The 19,806-nt window shown below is 38.0% G+C and overlaps 1 protein-coding gene across 2 annotated transcripts; it reads right to left on the reverse strand.

The window, feature by feature from the left end:
• Positions 1 to 460: 460 nt before the first annotated feature.
• Positions 461 to 12,484, reverse strand: LOC122627794 (insulin receptor-like). Of its 2 annotated transcripts, none has more exons than XM_043809338.1 (6): positions 11,796 to 12,484; positions 11,292 to 11,712; positions 10,582 to 10,913; positions 10,332 to 10,497; positions 7,165 to 10,226; positions 461 to 4,683 (listed from the first exon to the last, which is right to left on the reverse strand). In XM_043809338.1, the coding sequence occupies exons 1-5, from the start codon at positions 12,035 to 12,037 to the stop codon at positions 7,212 to 7,214; spliced, it is 4,176 nt and encodes a 1,391-aa protein (XP_043665273.1). In that variant the 5' UTR covers positions 12,038 to 12,484; the 3' UTR covers positions 461 to 4,683; positions 7,165 to 7,211. The 2 variants fall into 2 exon arrangements, with proteins under 2 accessions (XP_043665273.1, XP_043665274.1); XM_043809339.1 differs by having other exon boundaries at positions 2,545 to 2,581; positions 7,169 to 10,226; positions 11,796 to 12,319.
• Positions 12,485 to 19,806: the final 7,322 nt, after the last annotated feature.

Below are 19,806 nucleotides of genomic sequence, written 5' to 3' on the forward strand. Positions count from 1 at the left end.
TTGAATGTTTCGTAACGAAGTCACAAAAGAAGATAATGGTAAACGTTATTTCTTCTTTTCTTTCCTTTTTTTTTTTTTTTTTTACGTCGATCGAGAAGAGTATCGAAATAAAATAGATTTCCTTAACGATAAAAAGAAATACTATGGAACAGCTTTCTAAACGCACAACAGTACAATGCACGATTCTCGTTCGCTTATCGCACGACTTATGGCAGTTGCATACAACAACACTAGACGTACGATGATTGTGCGATAATCTCGACTTCGAACTGTACGTATGTAAATGCGGAAGTGGAAAGTCAGAGGTTTTTCTTTCTTTTTTTCTTTTTTTTTTTTTTTTTCATGTATTGAATCTCTTCGAAAAAAATCGACTCAATGCATTCGAATCGAACATTTTAACAAGGGATAAGATTGATAGCGATCGATCTTATATAGAAGATATGAAATCGTGCGATATACATAATTTGTTCGGGCTTTTAAACCTTCTTTATTTATAAAACTGGAAAAAAAGAAAACTTTTACGAGAGTAACAAACTTTTGGCTTATGTGACTAGTTGTAATACTCAGCGGCAATACTAAATTAGTGCAATGTTAGGTATGTACATTCGTGTGTTCGTGTATTTTTCCTTGTGTATGTGTCGGTGTGTATTTTTTTGTTTGTTTTATTTATATATATTTATATATATATATGTGTATATATACACACACATACATGTATGTATATATATATATAGAGATCGATCGAGAAAAATTTTTTCAAGTCTGCCTTTTACGAAGAAAGTCGTATTCATTCCATTCTTTTTGTTTTACATAACAAATCTGTGCACGATTTTGTTACGTAACTCAAATAAAAAATGAAATCGTTGCGAAACAACGTCGACATTCCTTTGAACACTTTCCTCGTCGATCAAATTTATTGGATAAATCTAGTCACTAAATGTTAAAAGAATGTTTGATAAGTTGCACACGCGCTTATTTTCTCATCCACAATCGGACGAAAGTACGAAATTGTTTATATTATATTCTTTCTCTCTCTCTCTCTCTCTGTGTGTGTTCAATTTCACTCTCGCACACTCTTCCTTTGCTTATTCATACATGGTATACAATAATAACTTACGGGTCTCGGAGGTATATATAAATAATTTTTATCTAATTTACAATAGTGTTTTATAGTTTTCTGTCTTGGAAGACACGGTATGGCAGGATTTTTTTGATTAGGAATAATACACGCACGCACGCAATACGTATACGCACACATACATACATTTTCTCTGCTGCAAGTCTACATTTAAACATTTTCTACTATATCACGAATTACAATTTTCTTTTTTTTTTTTTTCTTTTTATATTTATAACAATTTCTTTTCTATCGTTTTTTCTTTTTTTTTTCCGCATATATATCGTGAATGTGTTCGTCCATTTGAAGCAACAATGCTTTTACGTATACATATGTGTGTGTGTATATATATATATATATATATATACACACACACGTAGAAAATACATGGGAAACGCTTTTTCTCTTTCCTTTCAAGGAGAAAAAATGATGCATTCGTGATATGGAAAGCTAATTAAAATAATTAAAATAATAACAAACTTCCTCTGCGAGTATTATTGAACGTAATAGTAGTAACGATAGAAAAAAAAAAGATGACGAATCTTTAATTATTTATAAATTTTGTTCGTATAAAAAAAAAAAAAAGTAACATTCTACACGAAAAATTTGAAGGATTAAAGATTAGCTTACTTATATTAGAAAATTAACGATAAACGTATACGAAAAATGCGAGGATCAATGTTCGATTGTTTTATTGCAAATCGAGACACATTTTTTAGGATTAGGATTTATTTGTTTTGCAATTTTTGCAATTTTAAAGAGAAAAAGGGAAAAAGATATGATAGTCGATGATAAACATCGAATATTAATTTTTTTTTCTTTTTTGTAAAATCACCAAAAACGTGTCTCGCTGCGTAATGCATATTGCAAATGTTACGCCATATTTGTTTTTTTTTTGCGATGTTGTCGACATTCTAACGAGGAAAAATAAAAAGACAAAAACGTATATATAATCGTTTTGAAACACGCGATACGACGTTTCAGTTGCATAAGCAGAGAATTCATAACGTGTAATACGAATGACAAATAGTGTAAAAATACGTTTCAAATTGTCAATGATAATTAATAATTATTAGTCTAATCGTGCGCGTACATGCATATAATATTATACTTATGATCTTTTTGTAACATTATTTGGTACCACGGAAAAAAGAGAAACAGAAAAGAAAGAAAAAGAAAAGAAAAAAAGAAAAGAAATTAGAAAAGAATTAACTTTGGAAAAGAATTAAATTCATTGGAAATATTTTGAACAATCGAAATCGGATTATATAGTCGGACTATATAATTTTACCTGCCGGTACATTACACCTTCCTTTATATGAATAATTGATGAAAATATATTTAGAGAAAAAAGAAGAAAAAACAAAGAAGAGAAAGAAATTAATAATTTAAAAGAAGACGAGAGACTTCCTTATCCTATATATATGTATATATATATATGTGTGTGTGTGTGTGTATGTATATATATTCTTAATCGATTGATTAATTTTTAACTTAAAAACTAAGTCTTCAGTCATCAGTACATCGTTCTAAACGATTATGATACTTTTTTTTTAATCCTAGGGATTTCTTTTTTCTTTTCTCCTTAAAACGTTATTTTAAATATACATCGATACGATCGATATGTCAAATATAAGTAAATTTTCGATCGTATTGTTTGTGTTAAACGTGAAAATAAGAATGCCTATATTATCATAAATATTATGCAAAAGTAAGGATCCAGTTCTCTTAACGCAATATAATAGTAACATGGCTTTCATCGCGTTCGATGATCGATACGTTTTAATCTAAATGTTGTTAAATCAATGCAAGTAGAACTCGTCTAAAAGCTGTACAAAAAAAAAAAAAAAATAATAATGATAAAAAATAATAATAAGAGAACGTTATTTCAATAAGTTCACGCAACACGTGCAGTACTGCAATTCAATAAATATTTGTTAAATTATCTGTGTAGTAATAGTAATAATGGTAGTAATAGTAGTAGTAGTAATAGTAATAGTAATAGTAGTAGTAGTAGTAATAATAATAATAATAATGATATTAATAATCACGACACGACACAACGACGAGGATAATATAATAACAATGAGAATAATAATAATAATAATAATAATAATAATAATAATAATAATAATAATAATAATAATAAAAATAAATGATATTAATATTGATCTCTTCTCTTATACAAACGAGCTTAATGTATATATTTAATTTAATGTCGAGTAAGTGTTTAAGTATTAGACCTACATAAGTATTTTATAATAGGATGGATACGTTTTGTTTATTCTGACTCGATCTGAAAATCGTTTGAAATTCGTTAAGTGTTTATTAAGTTTTATATATATATATACATATATATTATAGTATATATAGTATATGTATATACTATATATATACATACATATACATATGTGTATATATAAATATATATATCCTTACATATACACACGAGGAGATATCTCGATCGATCCGTAACGACGATCGTCACCGTTTTGACTACTTGCATAATAGCTGACTGTAAATCTAAATCTTGGCGATGCACAGGAATGCCAACTAAATAAACAGTACTACTCTCTTATTGTCTGTCTATTTGCTATTAAATAATATCGTTTATTAATCCTACGAAACTATATTTTGTTGGAAACGAATGGGAAAAAAAGAAATAATAATAATAATAATAATAATAATAATAATAATAATAATAATAATAAAAATAATAGTAATAATAAAAATGCTAAACAATTGTTACTTTACTATTTCAAATAATCAAACGCGACCTGATATTTTCTATATTGTTTTTGCTCTCTTCCTCCCTCTTCGTTTTATACTAGTTCGCTCTAATATTCTCCTTTTTCTTATATTTTCCAACGTGAAATATTATATATTTTTTTTTGAGCGGGTTTGTGACCTCTCGTATAGGATTTCTCTATCACTTTTCGTGCTTTTGAAAACTTTGTCTAGTCTCATGATTCGCGAACGAACGAACAAAGAATGTTGCATGGCGGTTGGCCAACGCGATATCCTTGAAAATCTTATACGTCTCGTCGTGATTCACGAGGCTAAATCCTTTAGTTTTTTTTTCTCTTCTTCCTTCTCTTCATTCTCCTCCTCTACATCCCTCCTCCCTCCCTCTTTTATAAAATCTATCCGATTACAATCGTAGCGCTTTAATAAAAGAGGTAGAAGTAGATATAGATCGTTCGGATATCAATCGATGGAAAAAAATTTATTTATTTAAAATGCATTGCGAAATAAAAATCCCGATTTACGATTCGTTTTTCGTTTTGTTTATAGTTTAGTTTATAATTTAATTTAGTTTAATATAATTTTTATTAGATTTCTCTTCGCTCTTGTTATATCGCGCAAATGACTAGCTGTATATGTGATTGTTTCTTTTAAATGGTTTAATTCGATTTCTAATGACTTCTTTGGTCGCAGCATTACGACTTATTAATTCGGTATTGATGCTACATATCCTAAAAGGAATATTAGATTATTATCGAATGGTCTTGATGTAGAAATATTCTTTATACGCTTAGTGTGTGTGTGTGTGTGTGTGTGTGTGTGTATACACACATCGACGATAGAAAAGAGAACAAAATGAGAGAAACATTGGATAGATGTTGTTCTGAGATTCGAAGAAAAAACTTCTCGAAAAAAGAAAATAAAAAGGAGGAAATAAAACGAAAAAAAAAAAAAAAAAGTTAACTGAACCGTTCGAAAAATTCGTTGCAAATTTGTTGATTTCAAAAATTCGAATGCAATGCTCGAATATACAATATTATACATCGTAATGAAATGAAAATGAAAATGAAAAAGAAAAAAGAACGAAAAAGATTCGACATATTTTCTAAACAATCCAATGTTTGGTATAAAAAAAAAAAAAAAAAAAAAAAAAAAAAAAAAAAAAAAAAAAAAAAAAAAAAAAAAAAAAAAAAAAAAAAAAATAGGTAAATAGGCAAGAATGTAATGCGATCGTTAAATTTTAGATCTAAGCTCTTGCTAAATTAGGCAAGATACGTACTTTCATTTTCATAATTTATACGCAACGGATTAATCTTACCGCAAATTTACTTCTCTATCTTTTTTTTTTTATAATAAGTATATACGTACGTACGTGTGTATGTATGTATGTATGTATGTATGTATGTATGTATTTATTTATGTACATGCAAAAAAAGCGATCGCGAATGATCGTTTCTTGAAAACAAAATTTTAGTAACGTCTATCAAGAATACGTATGGGCGTTTCAACGATTAAGCAAATCGTTCGTTCGTTACGTAAATTTCCTGAAAAACGCGATAAGAAAACGATGAATAAGTAAAAGCATTCTTTTTCTTTAATACGATTTCTCAAAGTTAGAAATCCATTGTGTAACTCGACCGACAATTTTTAACGACCTTAACGGACTTTAATAACTCGTTCTTTCTAAATTTTACGGGCGCTCCTTTTTTTTTTTATTCTTTTTTTTTTTATTTCTTTTTAATTTTTTTTTTAATTTTAATTTTTATTACTTTTTTTTAATTTTTTCTTTTCTTTTCTCTTTGGCACGCCCCCCGATATATGTTTTTTCCTTTCGCGATCGCGATTGTAATCTATCGAGCTATCGATATATTGCTATTTGCGATTTAAATTAAAACGAAATTGCTCTGGATATTGCTTGATGAAATTTCAATTTGGTTGATTCGTGCGGAATTGTAAGCTATTACTTTCGTTTGTTAAATTCTTTCTCTCTTTTTCTCTTTCATACAGACTTATACACACGCAACATTCATTCTCTTTTCTCTTTTTTTTTTTCTCCCTCTTTCTCTCTCTCTCTCTTTCTTCTTCTTTCTATCTTCTTTTTAATCATTTATTGCTGTGAGCTATTGATACGGTGATGTAAAAAAATACGTACAAGTCCTACATGGAATACTATCGTGCAACGATTTTTGATTAGATCATCCACTTTGCTCGTTCATTCGAGTTTTCTTTTCGTATACTTAGTATTAGAGACTATGAATTTGAATATCGTCGAATACGACGAAATTTAACGAACAATGACAAATTTGTTTTGTGCTCGCAATATTTGAATCCTTAAATTTCTCATTATTATTCGGCTATTACTCGGTTCTATGATATCTATATGATTATTGCAACGATCACGGACTACTTATTGCAATGATTATTATATATATATATGTATATATGTACTAGTATACATATACATATATATACATATACATACCTATGTACACATATCTATGTACATACGTATATATGTATATGGGAAATCGTCTTTTTCTACTTCAAACAAAATCATCTACGATTCGCATCGGTCGCTTAGTGCATTTAGTTGAATTGTTAGTGCGGCTATATATTTATTGTATGTACTATATATAGAATTTCAAAACTACGAATTAACGTATCTCGTATAGAAGGGTATATATGCGAGAAGGAACTCTGTGGTAAAACTTGACGATATTTCGAATAAAATACTCTGTCTTCAAGTTCTAGAAAATCGCTAAGCTAATTATAAGCTCTCTCTTTGCTTTCTAGGAATGAACGATATCGAAAGGCTTCGAGCTTTTGATAATGCTAGAGGAAAGTGAAACGCGGGTAAGGGTGAATCGATCTTAAATTACCTTTTAGATCGGTGTCCATGAACCGTGACTTCCATAGATAGACGAATAGGCGATATGCTTTATAACTAAAGTAATAAGTATTAAATTAATTGTCCTATTAAGTCTTTCGTCGTTTCGAGACGAGATTAGAAAAGGATCGCGTCTGGTCCCGCCGAGGAAGAGAACGGAAATAATCATCCGACTTAAACGATCGTACTTACCTGCGTGTCTTTTATTATTTATAATATTTATCCCTTTGTTTGTTTATTTTCTTCTTCTTTCATTTTCCTCTTAGCCCTCCTATCATTGCCCTGAGTGTATGTTTGTACGTTATTATTTACGTTTTTTTCCCATATTGATACTACGCGCGAGACCAAACGGCAACACACGATGACTCTCTCTCTCTCTCTCTACACATATATATATATATATATATATATATATATATACTCTACCCTCGATGAAGCGACGCGAGTCTAACGAAAGAAATTTCATCGATCGAGAGGAACTTCCTCCATATTGGTAACGTTACCGAAGTGTTGAAAGCCATTCTTGAATATGCGTCCTCGACTGGTGCCGGCCTTCGTCTGATCGAGAAGCGTCACGTTGTCCTCGAATTCTCGAACCCATCGAGCAGTCTCGTTGCCCCAATGAAAACGTATAGGTGCGGCGTGATGATAGACCTTCTTGATGCCAAGACTGCGTATCTCGACACCCTCCTCGGAGTGATAAAAGGATTTCTCACAAAAGTCCTGACCGAGAAAAGGTTCCAATTCCGCGACGATCTCCATGAACGTTGGACGATCGTTCGGTCGCCACTTGAAACACTTCTCCATGATCTTTTGAATGTTTTCCGGGCAGTTTCTTGGTATACCGAGGGAGCCCTTGTGCAAAACGTAATTCAATACCTCCTCGTTGGAAAAACCTTGATACGGTATTTCGGCGAGCGTTAATATCTCGTAAAGAACCACACCGAACGACCAGACGTCCGAGTCGGACGTGAAGACGCCGTCCGAAAGATTCTCCGGCGCCATCCATCTTATCGGCAAAAGTCCCTTCTTACCGATCTTGTAATAATCGGTCTCGTATATGTCCCTGGCCATGCCAAAGTCTCCGATCTTGCAAACCAAATCCTTGGAGACCATGCAATTCCTAGCAGCCAAGTCACGATGAACGAATTTCTTCGACTCCAAATAAGCCATGCCATCCGCTATCTCGGCCGCCATTCTTATTATTCTCGATGCGTTCGGTACGAAATGCGTGTCTCGTATACGGCGCAAATAGGTCTTCAAATCTCCGTTCTCCATTAGTTCCATTACGACGAACGGCGGATTTCCAATGCTAACGACACCTAATAATTTAATTACGTGAAAGGTAGAGAAATTTTTCATCACCGAGGCCTCGTTCAAGAACTCGTTCTTCTCGCGCTCGCTGGCCGTCTCGGAGATCGTCTTTATGGCTACGTCGATGTTGTTATCCAAACGACCGCGACACACCATTCCGAAATTACCAAGCCCAAGCTCTTCCAATATCTCGACGCTTTCTCTAGGTACCTCCCAACTGTCGATGATGTACTTTGTCTCTATGTAATCAGGATTTACGCTGGCTATCAATCTCTCTTGCTTCTTCTTCTTCTGACGATTTCTAAGATAAATATATCCGATTATAATGAAAACGGTAAAGAAGCCAAAGATCAGCAAAGATATTAATACTATGGGGTTATCGTTGAGGAGCCCGACGGAAAAATAAATCGTCTCGGAGAAGTTACCGTCTCCGGCTAAGGAGGTCGAACGTACTCGGAGACTGTAATGACCTGGACTTAAGTTCTTAATGTCGTGAGTCTTGCGTTCTTCGCCGCGTCCTACGTACGGTATGCACTCCGTACTTTTCTTCGCGTCCTTTACATCTAAATTCGTATATTCTACCGTATAGCTCAGAGTGAGGGCATTGGGATTTCTAACGGTATCCCAAGAGACCTCGACGATCGAATTATTGGCGATGTGAGTTTTGACGTTGCCAACGTCGTCGGCCTTCTCGCGTTTCTTCGTTCGAGCGTTGGTGTATTGCACGGACGAGCACATCTGTACGTCCTCCCGAAGCTTGACTCCGCAGGCAGCGACGGAGATGGTGTACAAAGAGAAGTGTCGCAGATTCTTCAAATGAAATGAATTTTCCTTGGCGCTGACGTTGTAGACGAAAGTTTCGTCGTCGATACTCGACGGATCGTTTTCCAATCTGTGCACGGACTCGTTCATCGAGTTGTATCTGTTGAAGACGCAATAATTTTTCCAACCGGCAGAAACGTGACTTATCCCGAGATTTTGGTTGCAGAGTATCTCGAACTTCTTCGACGTCGGCGGTTTTATAGACTCGTCTTTGGAACAGCAGGAGGACGGGCCAACGATCGGTATTTTAGCAGTAACTTCCTGTACTTCCTCCACCTCGGGTTCACTGATCAGACCGTAGCTACAGTAATCTCTGGAGGAAAGAAATTCGGCGTCGTCCGGTCTCAAAAAACCGGATATCATGTAGTAACCGATAGGACCGTTTGGCTGCTCCGGTGGACTCCACTTTACCACGATCTCGGTATCGCTTATCGAATTGGAAACAACGTCGGTCGGCATAGAAGGTATGTCACTCTTCGTTCTGAAAAATATGATCTCCGACTGACCCACGGGACTATTGCGGGATTTCGAAAAACTTTCGTTTCTCGTTGTGAACGTTTTCACGTAAACGGCATACTTCGTGTACGGCTTAAGGCCCGAAATGTGCTTCGATACCGTCTGCAGGAGCGACGTATTACCATTCGGTATGTCCACGTCAACGATCTGCCAAGTGTTATTACCGCAGGCGTTGGCTTCGTAAGTGATGTTCTCATTCTCGGTCTCTATGTAACTCAAGAGATAGCTCAACAATTGCTGTTCCTCGGGCGGCTTGTAACTGTCCCAAATCAGATTTACGTAACTCGAGCCTTTTTCCTTAACCGTGATGTTTATGTTGACGACATCGCACGCTACCTTCTCCCCGTTGGATTCCGGTTGCACCTCGAGATTGCTGAAGTCCCTTATACCTACCATTTGGCCAAGTTCTTCGATCTTGGACATACAGAGTTTCGGATTGTAATGAAAGAACAGTCTGCCGTTCTGTATGACGATCTTCTGGTTCGGCGGAAAGAGGTTGGAGAGATTCGGATTATCCAATACGATTAAACTCGCGTTGTTTATGTCCAATTTTTCGCCCTTGATCACCTTGAGTTTTTTGAAGAAGCCCAACGACGTGATCGGAAAGGAGTGAGTCACTTTGACGTATTCGGTAATCTCCTCGATCAGACCGAAAGCTTCGGTCAGTTCTTGCATGATGTTTGGATTACCGTTTCTTATTTGGAATTCCAAAGCTCCGTTCACCACGGTCGTTCCTCGAAATACTTGGGCGTCCGAGATGTGCCTTATGATCGCGCTCTTTCCTATCTTACGGCATCGATCCTTGCAAACTCGACAGGTTATCATCTAGGAGAAAACGGAGAAATTTTTTTTTACCGATATGATTATTATCATTAGGGATTTAGAAGAGACGGACACGGTCGGTTCGGTTATCGTATCGAAAATCCATACCTTGTTCTCGTCGATGTGATCCTCGTAACCCTCGGGACACTGCGTGAGGCACGAACCATTGAAGGGTCGCCATTTCTGTTCGTCCTCGATTTTCGATATTTTCCGCAAGTGATTAATTTTTAGACATTCGTCTTTCGTTATACATCGCCTTGATATATACGCGTATCTGAAAAGACGCGAGGATGACGTATCGTGGATGGACGCAACGCGCATCGTAGGTCAACGAGGTGTACCCTAGAACGTGACTTACAAATGATCCGGACAGTTCTCGACGCATTTCCCTTCGTGCCGATAGTGTTTACAGACGTAGCAATCGCTCTCCGTTTTACCGTAGCATTCCCCAAGGCACTGATGGTGACACTTCGTTTTGTTCGTTACTTGACAATGTTGGGCCGTCCAACAAAACCCGTCGGGACATTGCGAACAACTCGGACACGAACTTTCGTTGCTGTTGTCCTTGATAAAATTGTCCCCGGCCGTAACGATAGCGTTCCAATTTAGCGTATTGGTGTAGCACAAGGCTGGATTTTTCTCGATCCTTACCCCACCCCTCGAGATTTTCGTCAGTTTCCTCAAGCCGATCTACGGAGAGAAGTTCGAGGGAAACGTTAGAGAGACAACTGTCACATTGCCCGGTCGGAGACCGTAACGCCGATTAATTCAATTAACCGATTAACGTCACTTGACCCGTCGATTAACCGATACTCTTGAGCAAATTGGAGCAAACCTTCGAACCGGCGAAGTCAGCTTCGCTTTGCCGTGGGAATGACGATCGCGATTGATCTCGTACGACAAGGATGACTACTTACTTACTGACTCATCGTACCACGACGAGACATTTTACTCGAGCGAGCTAGAGAGCCTAATGCGACCTTGCGGTAAACTATCCGTGAACGTTATCAATCATAAGCAGTTGAGAATCTAACGGTTAACGGAATGAGAAAAATTCTGCAATCTCACCTCTTGCAGGTTTTGCATCTCGTATACCATAAATGCATAATCTGTAAGGAGTATATTTCCTCTGATGGTCTCGAGATTCGGGAAGAGATTGTTCAGGCTCTTCAATCCGTAAACCCGATAGAGTAGGAGATAACCGGTGATCTCTCGTAGCTTCGGAAAGGTACGGTTTTGAAAGTCAGCCTCGGTATTGTTCTCGATCAGGACGATCTGTAGGAAGCCCTCGATCACGTGACAATTTTCGAGTATATCAAAGTTGTAAACATTGTTCCTAATGTCGATGCTCTGACATATACCATCGCCTATCGTTACATTTTTCGTTCTTCGACTGTTCTCACGTATCTCCTCGCTAGATTTCCCCCGTGATTTCGACGAGTGCGAGGAATATTGATAGTTTTTGCTCGAACCGGCGGTGTCAACCGGCCTGAAATCGATTCGATCTTCGATTGACATTCGATCGGAGAAAAATATCTGTCAAAATATCGTTAATCTATAAATAGGGGATACCTGTTAGAATCGATGGCCCTGCTCTTCCTAGAAAGGGTGAACTCGTGTTCATTCTCGAAGAGTTCACCGAATCTACTTGTCCTCCCGGCTGCGTCGTAATCTGGCTCGTACTTGCCCTTGGCTGTCTTGTCTCGATGCTTGCTCCGAGCCACCGACGTCGTCGACCACCTCTCTTGTCGTTGGCACGTTGCCAAAGGCGCCAGGACACAGAGTAGCACTAGCACCAGCTTCATCCTTCTCATCTTCTTGTCTCATGGACACCAGTCTACTGCTGCTGCTGCTGCTGCTGCTGCTGCTGCTGCTGCTTCTTTTGCTTCTGCTGGCTCCACGATTCTCTCTATCTCTCGTGAACACCGTTTCTTGCTTCTTCCCCTCCTCTCTCTCTCTCTCTGTACACGCACATACACAGGCGCGCGCGCGCGCGCATATATACACACACAAACATACACAATACTTTCAACTTTGCTTTGCTCTCCTTCCTTCTCTCCTCTCGAGCGTCCTCCTCCTCTTCCTCCTCCTCCTCCTCCTCCTCCTCTTCCTCCTCCTCCTCCTCCTATCGTCGCGAACAACTAATCGTTCTCTCGCTGGAAGGTGTCTATCTACTTCCACCGGTGCAACTCTATTCCGATAGAACGACAGAGATCTCGTCAGCAACATCCAAATTCCTTTATGAATTTGGAGTACCTCTTTCTCCCTCCCTCCCTCCCTCTCCCTCTCCCTCTCTTTCTCTTTCTCCCCCCTCCTCTTCTTTTTTCCGGACACCGACACAATGTGGAACTTCTTCGATATTCCACAATTTCTAATCGTATTCGAGTGCACTTAGAGAAGCTTCTTGTTGAAGATGAAGTACTTTTTCGACCCCATTATCCCTGCCTAACGACTTATTCGTCTGAAAAGAGGAAAAAAAAAACAAGAGAACTGATGTGCTTCCTTTCATCTTGAATATCGGAGGTTGTCGTTAGCAAACGAACAGGTTCGCACTTGAAAACATGTAAATAATTTCTTTAATGAAGTGTCCGATAGCTCAGCGGTAGTCGATGCAAAGTAATAAAATAGTTTAGCACCCGTGGATTAATCTTTCACGAACATTATAACATAATTTATTATACATCATTTCCTGGTAACTCGCCGTATCGTTAATTGCTCTGGAAATGAGCTTCGGTGAAAGTTGGGTATGAATGAAGGCCGAACGATCGTGAATGTTTATCGAGTACGCCTGTGTATAAAATCTTTGATCAATTTCGTTACAGAAAGTAATCGTATACACGAGTATTCGAATGCAATTGGAAATTGAATTACTTTTTTAAACGCAACGCGAGAGTCCACACAAGTTGCAAGGTGTCGGAGCATCGTGTTCGTCGTGTAAACTAATAACAATAACAATAACGGCGACAACGACAATAATAAATATTATTATCAAGAAAAAGCGACTAAAGTGACTCGAGAGGAGAGTAACGTTCTTGGCGCGAGATAAATGGATTGAATTTACGATAGCGATCCTCCTAAGAGTCCCTCGTAACGTTTAACATCGTAGAAAATGATGACGTATATACGCGTCCCTTGTAATACGAAGCTGAGCTAGACGTCGAAAGTACGAGATAGTAAAATCCTAACTGTGTCTGGATGGGTATAAACCGACTAATGCTAATCTTCTTGCGAACGCGAATCGCAAGTTGTACGAAGCATCTACGGGGAATGTTATTTTTAGTAATCGTAAAGCCCGACTCCTCTCGAACTATTGCTTCTTTTTCGATCGATCGTAAACGAGTTTGAAGGATTATCAGATTATAGAAAGCAACGAATACAAACGCATTGACATAGGATAAGTTGGATCGAATGGAGAGCCTCGAGCCTGGGGTCCGATACACGCGTCCGTCACGTGGATCGATTAGACTGCCTCGTATCTAACGATCTTATCCCGATTTTTTAAGCTATCTCGGTGATCTACCAGATTTATGACTCTGTATACAGATATCGGCTAAAATCGCGATGCAAATATGCCGATGATTCACGTTACAGTAATCATCGAAAAGTAAAAAACCGATTTTACTAGATCTTTGTCGATCGATCGAAGAAGCGAATACACGGGCGCCTCCTAAATTTAAAAGAAAAAATTGCCGATATTGGCATACTTACTATTCTCTATGGTATATGATTAATGGACTCGGAATAGATGGGTATCGAGACGCAAGTTAGTGTTCTAACGCGAGAAGCAGTTATCTCGCTGGAGGGTAAAAGTCCGCGAGGAAGCACGCACGTTGCCTCCTTTATCCGAAAGTGAAATCATCGCGAACTTAAACGTTATTTAACTTAAACGCGAACGCGTACGCATACGCGAAGAAAGAAGAATAAGAATCTCGAAGAATGCACCCATTCATTATTTCTCGAACGATAGATAATGATAACGGACGGATAAGTGATGGATTTAGGGGCTCATGCCCACGAGCGAGACCTCGCGTATTATATCGCACTATATCAACCGAAACTATGGGATCATTCGATATTAACCATTAAAGGTTCAAATTGATTGTCTCTCTTTCTCTCTCTTTCCGATCAGTGACATATTAATTAATATAGATGGGAAATTTCATTCGCTAGAAATGAAATTTTCTCAAGCTAGACGTTACTTGTCGAAATGTATTCTGGAACAACGTAACATAACGCGTTATATACACATGACCAGCCGAAAGAAAGAGCTCTTTGCGATGGACTTTCCATTCGCTCGATTTCACGCTTTCTATCGGAGCACGAATTAACGATTTAGCCGAGAGTAATCCAGCGATAGACTCGATACGACGAGAGCAGCAACTTCCGCCAAGTTTATTCAAAAGGCTTCCGAGTAATCGAAGCCTCTTTACGTTCTACGTCAACGCACGTAAAGATACGCGAATTCGATACGGGAGTGGATCGAGAACCGAATCGAATTTTTATATAGAGTAGATAATATCTGATACGGGGAAGTAATTTTTTTCAATCGCGTAGTTTTTTTTTTTTTTCTTTTTTCCTTTTCGTTTTCCTTCTTTTTCAGTAGGGGAAAGATCCTCTAGTCTGGTACAAAAATTGAAAGAGGGAGGGAGAGGGAAGGAGGGGGCGAAACGTCGATTAAAAAAAGAGAATGAATATTACAAGGCGCGATTCGCGTGCGTTCGATACACGAACGATTGAACGCTTTTGAACGGACGTGACGTTTCGTACGCGATACGAGCTCAACTCAAATGTTTGCTTTTTCGTTTGACTTCTTCGTTTTATTTGAAAAACGAATCGAACGAATAGAAAACTTTTTCACCTGCGAAACGGAGAGTTTAACGATCGCATCTACCGTAATTGACTTTGAATTATAAACCGAGGTCAAAATCGAAAAATTTACAGGGCGATAAATGAAATTATGGTATGATCAAATAATCGTCTATTTTGTACACGTATTTACCTATAGAACGATGTAAACTACGGACGTATGTTCGAAGAAATATATCGAAACGATATCGCGTACGATCACATTTGAACTTGATCAGCAAATTAACGTTTTTAAACGAGGTATTGAAAACTATGCATATGTATATAACTTATACATCTAACGTCACTCGCTTCGTCGATAGCACGAGGTCAATGACGATGACACGTGGAAGTTTTTTTTTCGCATTAAACGCGTCGTCGCTTCCGGTTTCGGCTTTTACGAAAATTCGCGACAGATACAGACGATCTAAAAAAGACATTCTCTCTCTTCTCTCTCTTCTCTCTCTCTCTCTCTCTCTCTCTCTCTCCTCTTTTTTCGCGCTCTCTATGCCTTGCATTAGTATGCACATATGTACGTACATATATAATTACACGTAAGTACATTTTTTTTAGTTCGTTTCGTAATTTAATCGCACTGTAAATGTCAACTTACATAGCTATACGCTTATCTCTTCATACGCTTCCTAGCTTAGGCGACACCACTAGGCGAAAATATTAAAATATCACGAAAAATGCTCCCACACTGGCTCCGCTCGAATGTATTTTCATTCTAGTAATAACTACTTATATTCTAGTAATAGCTACTTTATTTTGCTCGTTCTTATTTATATAAAAAAAGGCCAGCAAAAAACCAACAAAAAAATAGAAAAAAAAGAGAGAGAGAAAAGATACACGTGCAACAATGTTGGCGTAGTTGATTGCTCAACGACAGCTTGCAAATAATTAATCATTCCGCGTTATTTGCAACACAAGCGCAACCTTCGTTGCTAACTTGTATCGAGTCCGTTTTTTTACTTTTCTCTTTTCTTTTTCTTTTTCTTTTTCTTTTTCCTACCCTTTCCTTTCTTCCTTTTAAATGTAACGACTATATGTGAAAGACGATGCGAGAAGAAATGATCGTCACGTGCTTGTTCGTGTATCGAATATACAATACCGAATAGCCGATCCTTGCGACGAAGACACAGATCGATTCGAGCGATAATTTTAATCGGGTTCGTTGTACCTTTTCGTTTTATTTATAATCGAAGGAACAAAGTTTCTAAGTTGGTCTATCGTGTATATTGCATTTATCTCTCCGTCTATCTATCTATCTATCTATCTATCTATCTATCTATCTATTTATCTATCTTTCTGTTTCTTATCTAATTATTTAATGAAAAAGTAAGAAACGGAAAGGAGAAACGAGCCTTTCAATTTTTAACTTGAAGTTTCGTCCAAATTACTCGAATATATATATATCTGGCTTTGTTCGTCTCAAATCGTTTCTAAAGAGGTCTCGTTTTCAACATAAAACGAGTCGTCGTTGTCCTCGTCGTCGTCGTCGTTGTAATCGTCGCTCGCAACGTGACAATTTTCTTGTCAAATAGCCAAGGAAAAATGTTCCCCTTTTCCGAGGTTTCTTTTAAACACACGAAAATATACTCCTTGGTAACACTTATCTTACACTTACACTTATCTCCGACGAAGTCATTTTTTTCTTCGACGCTATCGTTTTCGTTAACTATTTTTTTTTTTTTTTCTTTTTGTAAAATATACTCGCGAACTTGTTATATGGGCCAGCTCGCGCGTAGACGTAATATTTTACAAATATATCACGCGTTAAAACGTAACCGACTTTTAAACATATTTCACGCTTCTTCAGAGTGAAAAACTGACAAAGCCACGGGGATTTTATTTTCGGGTATCTCTCTTTTCGCGAAGATACGAACGTGTGCAAAAACTGTGAGGAAATATTTCCAGGAAATCACGTCTGCAATTTTCGAAATCGCAAACCGTCTCATCATCCTCGCCCACGCACGATCCTTCCAAACATCCGCGAAGCGTTTAACGTCCTGTCGTTTCACGAGCTACCTTTTATCGTTCTTTCTCTTTCTCCTTTTCCTTCTTCGACGAGCTCGAATAATATCACTTTTTAGATAAAACGATCGATAAAAAGAGAGAGGGAGAGAGAAACCAATCGAATCTCATTAAATCGCAGGAAAATATTCGTCAATTTTCATTTTTCTCGCTCGACCGAGCAAAAAATCCAAACGATTCGATACCTGTGCGAAACTAGAGGATAAAGGAATCGCGAAAATACATCACAGATTGGACGACGAGAAGAAGACTGCATTTTCTCTCGTCGAAATGTTTAAGAGGATTGATATTGCGACGCGTAGGTACTCGAAAGATGAAAGGGAAAACGCCGAGGAGGCTGTCGTTAACGAGAACGACAACAGCAAGCTGCGTTCGTTCTTAAAATAAAATAGGTGCAAGGAACAGAGAAAATGGATCCGGCAGACAAGCCCCGGAGAAGTTTAAGCGTCACGCGCTGCTTCAGTTTTATTATACATCTGTCACACCGCGGAATCGGCAAATACTACGAAAAATCTTCATAAAACCTTCACCTTGACGGAGTAAAGTAATTTTAAAATAACGAGCGTGTTCGACGAGTAAGAGGCAATAAAACAGACAGATTTTACTCGATCCAATCGACTTCGATAAATTACGAGAAGGATGATGGCTACGACGACGACGATGACGACGACGACGACGGTAGTAACAGTAATAATAATAATAATAACAACAACAACAATAATAATCATAATAAATACATATTCCGATGGACGTTGGTAATTACATACATCATGCTGAGTTTACTTACTCTACATTCTACGAATGGAAAGAACAAACGATCGATCGATTGATCAAATTGGCGGCAATTCGAATTAAATCGAGTTTACTCCCGTTCTATATACGTGTATGTATGTGGTCGACGACGACGACGACGACGACGACGACGACGACGACGACGACGACGACGACGCTGCCGCCGCCGTCACCTCCTCCGTTTCTCTTTCGATGTAGGTTTCTCTTCTCTTTCTCTACGTCGAAAACACGTTATTACTGGCCGTGTTTACACGAGGACGACGGACATGGAATGAGCGAGAAAAACGGGGAGAGAGAGAGACAGAGAATATAACGAAGCATTAACGTGGTATATTCGCAAATGGAGAGATCTCCTTCTCCTTCTTTTCTCCCTTTCTCTTATCTCGCATTACGCAACACGACCATTCTTTTATTATCTCGTTTATTTTTTTTCCTCTACCTTCGAACCAATCCAACTCAGACAGTAGTCCGACGAGTATATCGTACTGGTCCATTTACAAATTTCAATGAAAAATAAAAGACATCGGTGGATTCTTTTCAATCGAATTTATTCAAATTCAAAGCAGCCTTCGGATAATATTTTCCTTTTTTTTTTTGCTTCTTCTTTTTTTAAACCGTCACATGATTTTCTAACGAGCGAGAATAGGAGATTAAAAGGGAGAGGGAGAAAGAGAAGATCGTTCCAACGCGTCGACGACGACGACGACGACGACGACGACGACGTCGACGTCGACGATGACGACAGCGAGCAAAGTTTTCCGCGTAAACAACGGATATACATCGTGACTCCGCACGTGGCCTCGTTATAGCGACGGTTACGTCAGATTTTTCTTCTTCCCTTTTCTCTCTTTTTTCGTGGATGCCTAAAAGATCGCCGTGGCTCGCGTCGTAAAGATCGTTAAACGATAATAATTCAACTATATAAACGACGTTTAAATTATCTACAGAAATTATCAAACTTTCCAAACGAGTCGATATTCTACCAATGACACGCCTACTTAGAGGGATTTAAAAATGGCGTGCTTTCTAAACGAAACCATCGGTACGGCTTGTATTTAAATTTTAAAACGACGATTTTACATACCGAATACTTCGAATCGTTATACCGACGTAATTACGCTCGTTAGTCATTCGAATTACGTCGTATTTGCGTGAGAAAATTTGATTGGGTGACGTCACTTGGGAGGTCACCATCGATCGCGGGACTAGTTTTATCGACTTTAAACTTCGTCAAGGATGCCGTCGGACTTTTTATACCAACTTCCTGCGGCACTGTATCGATCCTCCTTCGTTTCTACCTTCTCCGTCTCCTTCTCCTTCGCCTATCGTGTGCGCGCACACACACACACGTGCGAGCATTCGCTCATTTGCATTTAAAATTAATGTTTAAAGGCCGGCGACCTGAACGGTGAGTAAACGATCAACGATCGATTCATATTCGATCGATTCATTGGAAACATCTCGCTCTCGTCGGAAATAAAAGTTTCTCTCTCTTTCTCTCTCTTCATAGAATCGGTCATTCTCACTCGTCACGTGCCAACGAAAAACATTATTTCAATAATCGAACTAACGGACGAGTCTCGTAATATCACTTAATCGTTAATTACATTTTCTCTCGGGCATTTTACGAGAATACTTTTTGACCACCTACGGACCTCGCCAAGTGAAACTACAAGCAACGTGAAACGAAATAAGAAACACTGCCGAGAGAGAGAGAGAGAGAGAGAGAGAGAGAGAGAGAGAGAGAGAGAGAGACACGCAACCGGTTCGCATATAACGACACGCAATATACTCCTCGAACATCCCTCAGGATATATTGCCCATTCCACAATGGCATCCTTCCTTCATTCGTCCATCGTGAAGAACAGAGCCGGCTAATAACCAAGACGGATTGTGGTTAATGAGAAAG

Source organism: Vespula pensylvanica, chromosome 3 (assembly GCF_014466175.1).
Source record: "Vespula pensylvanica isolate Volc-1 chromosome 3, ASM1446617v1, whole genome shotgun sequence".
In the NCBI taxonomy this organism is placed as follows: Eukaryota; Metazoa; Arthropoda; class Insecta; order Hymenoptera; family Vespidae; genus Vespula; species Vespula pensylvanica.

Bases quoted from the DNA above. Each gene is read 5' to 3' on its own strand.
- LOC122627794 (XM_043809338.1), bottom strand. From the start codon at position 12,037: ATGAGAAGGATGAAGCTGGTGCTAGTGCTACTCTGTGTCCTGGCGCCT. The intron at 10,914-11,291 runs GTGAGATTGCAG...TTCTCTCCGTAG, and splicing joins AGATGCAAAACCTGCAAGAG to ATCGGCTTGAGGAAACTGAC. The intron at 10,227-10,331 runs GTATGGATTTTC...GTTTTCTCCTAG, and splicing joins ATCACATCGACGAGAACAAG to ATGATAACCTGTCGAGTTTG.